This window comes from Chrysochloris asiatica, unplaced genomic scaffold (genome assembly GCF_000296735.1).
Source record: "Chrysochloris asiatica unplaced genomic scaffold, ChrAsi1.0 scaffold00160, whole genome shotgun sequence".
NCBI classification, from domain to species: domain Eukaryota; kingdom Metazoa; phylum Chordata; class Mammalia; order Afrosoricida; family Chrysochloridae; genus Chrysochloris; species Chrysochloris asiatica.
Genome location: NW_006408678.1, coordinates 1,960,051 through 1,968,478, shown reverse-complemented (window position 1 = coordinate 1,968,478; position 8,428 = coordinate 1,960,051). Strand labels below are relative to the sequence as shown.

At 40.1% G+C, this 8,428-nt stretch overlaps 1 protein-coding gene across 1 annotated transcript in view; it reads right to left on the bottom strand.

Annotated features, from left to right (window-relative positions):
- Positions 1 to 1,231: 1,231 nt before the first annotated feature.
- The window catches only part of LOC102832297 (chromosome unknown open reading frame, human C12orf73), a 10,295-nt gene continuing 3,098 nt past the window's right edge, over positions 1,232 to 8,428 (bottom strand). Inside the window, exon 2 of the mRNA XM_006871121.1 lies at positions 1,232 to 1,312. Coding sequence (XP_006871183.1) covers positions 1,232 to 1,312 — 81 coding nt within the window. The remainder of the gene's footprint in view (positions 1,313 to 8,428) is intronic.

The window sequence follows — 8,428 nt, the reverse complement described above, 5'->3', positions numbered from 1 at the left end:
TTGTTGTTGTGTGCCGTGGAGTCGGTTCCGACTCATAGCAACCCTGTACAGGGTTTCCTAGGCTGTAAATCTTTATGGGAGAAGAAAACCTCATCTTTCTCCTGTGGAACAGCTGGTGGTTTCGAACTGCTGACTGTGAGGTTCGCAGCCCAATTTGTAACCACTACACTACCAGAGCTCCTTAGATCTCTATCCCTCATTAAATCTCTGATGCTTTTACTTTAAGCAGTCTCCATGATGCTGACAATTTATATTATGGTACTGAAAAGGGTATTGACTATGGAGAGTGAAACCAAGGGTTTTACTGGCATTTTAGGAGTCCTGGTGTGGCACTGCAGGATAAGCACTGGGCTGCTAACTGCAAGGTTTACAGTTCAAACCCACCAGCAGCTCCTCAGAAGCCTTACTCAGGGATCTATGAGTCTGAACCAATTTAACAGCACTTACCAACAACTGGGGTTTTAATATCTAAGGTTCCAACTTTGACTCCAAAGATCCATACTATGTAGCAATTTATTAACTGGCTAGGAGGTAAACCTAACCATTAGCTTTTTGCAGAATTCTAAAATATGTCTTTTGGAAATATCACCCTGATTAGAAATCTAATTTATCATATCTTTCTACATTTATATAGACTCAGTAAAAGGTTAAAATGCTATTTAAAGTCTATTTTATCAGAAAACTTAAATGTCAAAGTGATTTCTCAAATTTAGGGAGGACTGTGAGTCTAAGGGGCTTTATAATTTTATATGCACAATTACAAAATAACTTCAAACTTCTGTTTCAACTTAGTACCATTTAGTAGATATTAGATACAATGCTTTCTACTATCTAGAGAAATATTAATTTCACATAAGCATTGTCAATGTCACTTTATATTATAATTAACTTATGATTCACTATTATAACCAAAGTTTATTCAGAGAAAGAAACCAGAATTCTAATGGCAGAAGACAATGCAAATATTGTATCTTGCATGATTTTCATAACTAAAATCTTTCAAACCACACTCACGTGGCTGATGACGTAAGCTTGGGTAGTTTTCAAGCTACACTGGCCAAGCCCAAGTTCATTCTCATCTATTGAGCACTCCCTCTTGTAGTTAACATTCTATCCATGTGAAAAGACAAGTAGCTTGACTTTCAATTAATTTTAAAAATATAAGTTTAATATTTGCAATATTATTCACAGCATCCTCGTCACAGCTGTTTTTTCCCTACTACTCAGAAATTCAAGATTTTTGTTGTCTCTCTTTAAGTCCCAAAAACTCCGTTTTGAGTTCTCCAGGTTTGGGTGGAATTTCAGGTATTGTCTACAAAAAAACAAAACAGAACAGAACAGAAAGCATATATGTGAGTGCATCTTTTAGGAGGTATTTCTAAAAATAAGGATATTTTACAGAAGTATCATATCATTATTACACTTCAAAATTAACTATCTTAATAATCACATTTCCCAAGATGTCTCAAGAACGTTTAAATCACGTTTCAAACAGTATCAGCACATTGCATTTAGTTATCGTGTCTCTGAAATTGATGACTAACTTTGAAAGCCTGTATATTTGAATCAGAATTTGTTCATGTAGCACGCTTTCTTAGACAGTAATATGACCTGAAAGACTTGAAAGAAAGTAGAAAGGAAGACAAGAACCAGAAGTTCTTTGCTAGTCCATCATAAATCTTTATTATAAGAACCTCTAGCTGATCTACAGGTCTTTCCAATCCTCTGTTTATGACTTTACCATCCCAGCCAATGCCTTAAGTACTACAGGATTCACAGAGGGATACTTTAGAGCAATATTAATTTGAAGATTCACAAATTTTTCCAAATTTGGAAATTCATTCACGCACAAATTGACTGTCCACCATGTACCTAGTAAAAGAGACAGGTATTCATGAAGTGCCTATCATGCGCAAAACAGACAAAAATCTTTGTCTTTAGGAAAACGGAGATTAATTCTCTGAAAAGGTATCTTTTTCTATAACCATTTTATTAAGATATAATTCACAAGTCGTACAATTCACCGTTTAAAATGTACAATTCAATGAATTTAATATATTCAGAGTTATCTATCCATTACAATTTTAGAACATTTTTATCACCCCAAAAAGAAATCATGTACCCATTAACAGGTACCAGCCTTGGTCAACCATTAATCTGCTTTCTATCTGTATAGATTTGTCTATTCTGGGTATTTTATAGGTATAAACGAAATCATATATTATGTGGTCCTTTGGGATTGGTTGTTTTCACTGAGCCCAATGTTTACAAGGTTGGTGATTCAAATTCACCAGCCACTCCGCTGTGAGTGGAAATCAACTTGGCAGCACTTAACGTTTTCAGGGTTCAGTATAATGTAGCATGTTCAACATTGTATTTTATTACTAAATCATATTGTACTATAGGTATATACAACATTTCATTGATCAGTTTATGAACATTTGGGTTGTTCTACGTTTAGACTATTATGAGTAATACTGCTCTGAATATACACATACAATTTTCATGTGGACATATGCTTTGATTTCTCTTGAGTATATCCCTCAGAATGGAATTGCTCGATCACATGGTAACACACGTTTAAGCACTTGAAGCATGGCAAGACGATTTTCCAAAGCAGCTGCGTAATTTTTCATTCCCATCAGTAGTGTGGGAGAGTTCTAATTTCTCCCTATCTTCACCAACACTTAGCTTTGTAATTACAGTTCTCCTAGTGGGTGTGAAGTAGTACTTTATTGTGTTTCTGATGTGCATTTCCCTGATGGCTAGTGACACAGAACATCTTTTCCTGTACTTTGTGGCTGAGAAGGTGACTTTTGAACAAATATCATACAGTTAGGAGTGTTTCAAGTGCAGAGGACCTGAGGCAGGCGTGTGCTTTCATGTTTAAGGAAAAGCAACATGGTCAGTATGGGTGGTACATATTCAAGGAAAGGTCAGTAGGAAGGGCAGAGTAAAGAACGGATAAAGCCTAAAGTGGCTTTACTCTAAGATGCGCTATTATTGGGGAGTTTTGAGCCAAAGGAATTACCTGACCCAAGTGTAAACTGATAATTTTGGGTAGCTTAAGAAGAGACTATAATGGAGCACAGGTGGACGCCAGAAAACTGGTTTGTTATTGCTGTTAAGTGTCATGGAGTTGGTTCCAACTCATAGTGACCCTGTATAGGGTTTCCGAGACTTTAAATCTTCATGGCAGCAGAAAGCCTCATCTTTCTCCTGCAGAGTGGTTGGCAGGCTCAAACTGTGGACCTTGTTGCTTGCAGTCCAGTGCTTATCATATGGAGCCAACTGGTTTGGAATTTATTATAACAATTGAGGCGGGAGCTGAGAGTGGCTGAACTGGGTGGGAGCAGTGGAGGTGGTTAACAAGTGGTCAGATTCTGAAAGCATTTTTCAAACTGAGTCAATGGTTTCTGCTGAAATGTGCAGCAGGAGAGAGGAGTAAAGGATGAGTCCTAGGCATTGGCCTGAGCAACTGGAAGGACGCAGTTTCTACTACTGTGATGGGGAAGACCAGAGGGAGAAGAGCAAGACTGAGGCAGGAGGTGGAGAGAGGTGGGGTGTGTGATCAGGAATTCAGTGGATTTTGAAGTGGAACTGTCAAATATGCAGTTGATAACCAAGTATGAAGAGTCCCTGGGTAATGCAAATGATTAATATACTCAGTTACTAACCAGAAGGTTAGTAGTTATGAGTCCAGCCAGCCAGCTGTGCCTCCGAAGACAGACCTCGTGCCCTACTTCCAAATTCATCAGCCTTTGAAAATCTCATGGAGCAGAGTTCTAGTCTGTACCTGTGGGGTCACCATGAGTCAGGATCTATGTGACAGAAACTGGTTTAACCAAGTACGGAGTTCAAGGGAGAGGTCCAGGCTGAAGGTCTAATTTTGGTGTAATGATAATTATTACTGCCATACAACTATATGAGAAGTGTGTGGGTAGTCAAAAAGGGGATCAAGGACTAAGCCCTGGGGCCCCCAATTGTTTAGAGGTGAAGGACCAGTAAAGGAGATTGCAAAGCAGCAACCAATGAGGTAGGAGAACCAAGAGAGAATGGTGCCCAGGAAGCCAAGAAAAGAAAGTATTTCACAGGGAATTCCACCTTACCACATGTTGCTAGTGGGTCAAGAAAGACTGGGTCTGATGTGAAATGGCAGTGGTAGCATTAGAGCTTGGTTACGAATCGGGCTGCGAACCTTAAGGTCAGCGGTTTGCAACTACCAGGTGCTCCGCGGGAGAAAGATGAGGCTTTCTACTCCCGTAAAGATTTACATCCTCGGAAACCCTATACAGGGTCGCTATGGGTCGGAACCGACTCGATGGCACATAACAACAACAACAACAACTTCTGGGGAAGGCGGACAATAAGATCAGCCCAAGACTGATTTCTATGAGGTGAAGGTCAGACATAGCTCCACTCTTCAACCTTTTTACCAATTCTGACACCAGTTGGCCCTCCCAAGGCACTCTCTACTTCTTTGCTGGTTTCGAGAATTTGTTGCAATGGCCACAGTGAACTCACAAACCAAACTTACATAGACCTCTTGGTCCATGTATAGGTTACACATGAGTACAACAACTAAGTGTTCTGAATTCCCATTCTTTGCAAAGTTATCTGTAGTTTGTTATGATCCACACAGTAGAATGCCTTTTCATAGCCAATAAAACGGAAATTCGCATCTTTCTGGTATTCTCTGCTTTCAGTCAGCAATGCTGTCCCTTGTTCCATGTCCTCCTTGAATCTGGTTTGAATTTCTAGCAGCTCCTGCTGATGTGCTGTGGCAACCAATTCTGAATTATTTTCAATGAAATTTTACTTAAGTGTAATATTAATAATAGTATTCAATGATTTCTGCATTCTGTTAGCCCACCTTTCTTTGGAATAGGCACAAATATAGACCTCTTTCTGTCAGTTAGCCAGGCAGCTGGTCTCCAAATTTCCTGGCATAGACAAATGAGTGCTTCCTGCACTAATTTTGTAAATTCCTGGAGCCTTGGTTTTCACCAACGTCTTCAATGCAGCTAGGACTTCTTCCTTCTGTACAACCGGTTCTTGATCATGTGCTATTTCTAGAAAAGGGTGAGCATTACCCAATTTTTTGTGTCTTTCTTCCATCTTCCAAAACCAATCTAGGATTTTGAAATTTCAATCCTTTTACTACAAACACTGTATGTGTACTTCATGTTTGTAAACTTTGTACAACTTAAATCCATTTAGAAGGACTATTCATTTTCTAATAAACAACTATAAAAGTGCCAAAAAAAAGAAACTATATAAAATAACAACTCCTATAAAGGAGCTTGGAGTCCTGGTGTGGCGCTGTGGGTTAATGCGCCAGACTGCAAAGCCATTTGAACTGCAAGGTTGGCAGTTCAAGCTCACCAGCTGCTCCTAGGAAACCCTATACAGGGTCACTATAGGTCGGAACCAACTCAACGGCACCTAACAACAACAACATAAAGGTGCTCTGGTTATGAATCGGGTTACAAACCTCAAAGTCAGCAGTTCGAAACCACCAGCTGTTCCGTAGGAGAAAGATGAGGCTTTCTGCTCCCGTAAAGATTTACAGCCTCAGAAACCCTGTACAGGGTCGCTATAAGTCAAAACTGACTCCACGGCACATAACCACCACCACCATGCAAATACAATAATGGCAGATTATAATTTTCTATAAAGTATTTACCACTCTCTTATATGAGGAGGCTTCAAAACTTTCTTAGAAAAACTCTATTGTTTTAATTCAACTTTTCCATCAATTTTATGAAGTATCCTTGTATATATCTACATACAAGCCCATGTTTGTTGTGACTAGAATTTCCAATATCAAAGTAAAATGACAATTAGACTTTTATTAGAATAGAAATAGCACTTATATTCATGTATGCATGTATATATGTTGTTGTTAAGTACCATCCAGTCAGTTCTACTCAGCGACCCAGTACAGGGCTTTTGAGAAGCAGCTGGTGGGTTTGAACCGCCAACCTTGTGTTTTGCAGTCCAGTGTTTATCCTATACTGCCACACCAGGAGTCCTTTATTTATGTACTACATATAAAAACCTAAAAACCACACCAGTTCCTGTAGAGTCAATTCAAACTTATGGAGAACTTACACATGTAGGAGTTCTAGTAGGCACTGTAAGATAAGCACTGGACTGCTAACCACTAGGTCGGTGGTTCAAACCCACCAGCTGCTCCTTGGAAACCCAACACAGGGTCATTACGTGTTGAAACGATCTCACCGGCATTTAACAACAACAACGTGTCCCAGAGTAAACTGCTCCACAGGGTTTCAGTGTCTGTGACCTCTCAGAAGCACATCACCAGGACTTTCTTCTGAAGTGCCTTTGGGTGGGTTCAAATCGGCAATCTTTTGTTTAGTAGTAGAGGGCAACCCAGAAATTCCAACACACTAAAAATAATCTGTTTTTTAAAAACACTGGCAAGTCTATTGTTTATCCAATTATGGCAGAAGTTCTAAGTAAAGGCTTGTGTATAAATGTGTGTTTGGGAATCATCATAAATAAAACACTTTCAAATGAGTCCTGTGACTATATTTTTTAACCTACTAGCACTGTAGGATAAACACTAGATTGCTAACCGCAAGGCTGGCAGTTCAAATCCACCAGCCCCTCCTCAGAAACCCTATACTGGTTCACTATGATTCGGAACCAGCTTGATGACACCAAACAACAACATGCCCTCAATGAAGCCCTGGTAGTGCTGTGAAATAAGTTGTTGCTGTTAAGAGCCATCGAGCCGATTAGTGGGTAAGTAGTGGACTGTTAACCACAAGGCCAGCAGTTCAAAGTTACCAGTCACTCTAAGGGCAAAAGATGAGGCTTTCTGCTCTAATTTTAAAGTTTTACAGCCTCGGAAACACTATACAGGGTAGCTATAAGTTGCAGTCCACTCGGGGATACTGAATTTGGTTTTTGTTTTTATTAAGTCTTTGATAATGATCATCCAAAACAAGAAAATTACAGATTAAGAAGAATAAAATTAAAACCCAAAACTAACTGTCGTTATTGATTTACCAATAAACATAAGACCTTAGCAATCTCTTATTATAAGACTCAGTGACAGGCTGGGCAGGACCATAGTCTCAGGGGACACCATGGTCAATCGGCACAACATTGTCCTCAAAGATAATGTTCTTTCTGCATTCTACTTTGGTGAATAGCAACTAGAATCTTAAAAGCTCATGAGCAGCCATCTAAGGTGCAACTATTGGTCTCTCCGAATCTGGAAGAAAGAAGAGTGAGGCAAACTGCAGACACCTGGAATCAATTAGCCCAATGGACTAATAGAACACGTGAACATCAGTCTCATGACTGAGACCCAAAGAACTAGGTGGTGCCAGGCTACCACCGCCAACTGCTCTCAAGGGAATCACATTAGAAAGTCACAGAAAGAGTGGGAGAAAATATGGAACAAAACTCAGAATTATAAAAAAGACTAAGCGTACTAGTAAGAAAGAGATTGAAGGCCCCTGAGACTATGGCCCATGGCCACTCTTCAGGTCTAGAAGAGAACTCACCCCTGTGGCCCAATTTTTAGTCAAGTGGTAGATAGGTATGCTCACAATGGATGTGCAATGGTTCTAAATCAAAAGGCAACATTTACCTAAGGATGAAGTTGAGAAGGGACAGTAAGGAGGGCGGAATGGAGATAAGATCCACAGGCAGAAGTAGAGTAACTCTTCCATGGAGGGAACTGCCATCACTGAGAGGAAATGAAGTGCAGGATTTGATGAATGGAAAATTGATACTCTGCTCTGTATACCTTCACTCAATTCACCATAAAAAGTTAAAAATTTTTTAAAGAAAAGTGACAAGGTTTCTTATTCTCCTGGAGAAAGTGTAAAAAGAAAGCTCAAGCAAACAGCACATTCTCTACCCAGAACAAAGCATCTGCTTCAGGTCCTTGCCTTCTGTCCTACTCTGATGCACTAAGCTGTACGAGTAGAAAAAAAGGACCCTGAACCTTCTTCCTTAAGGCTACACGGAGTGCAAGTCCCAAGCAGCCACCATTCTTTGCTCTGCTCTGGACTCCACCCTGACCTTCTAGCTGTCTAGACTGAAGAACTCCTGGCAAGGCTGGTGACTGCTACAATCAGGAAAATGACTGTTGGCATAACACCAATGGACGTAGGTAAAGAACATCCATGACTGATATGTAACTGTTGTTGTTGTTGTTAGTTGCCATCGAGTCGGTACCAACTCATAGCGACCTTATGCACAACAGAACGAAACACTGCCTGATCCTGGGCCAACCTTACTATCGTTGCCATGCTCGAGCCCACTGATGCTGCCATTTTGCCAATCCATCTTGCTGAGGGTCTTCCTCTTTTTCTCTGACCCTCCACCTTACCACAAGCGACTGGTCCCTCCTGACAATATGTCCGAAGTATGAGAGATGAAGTTT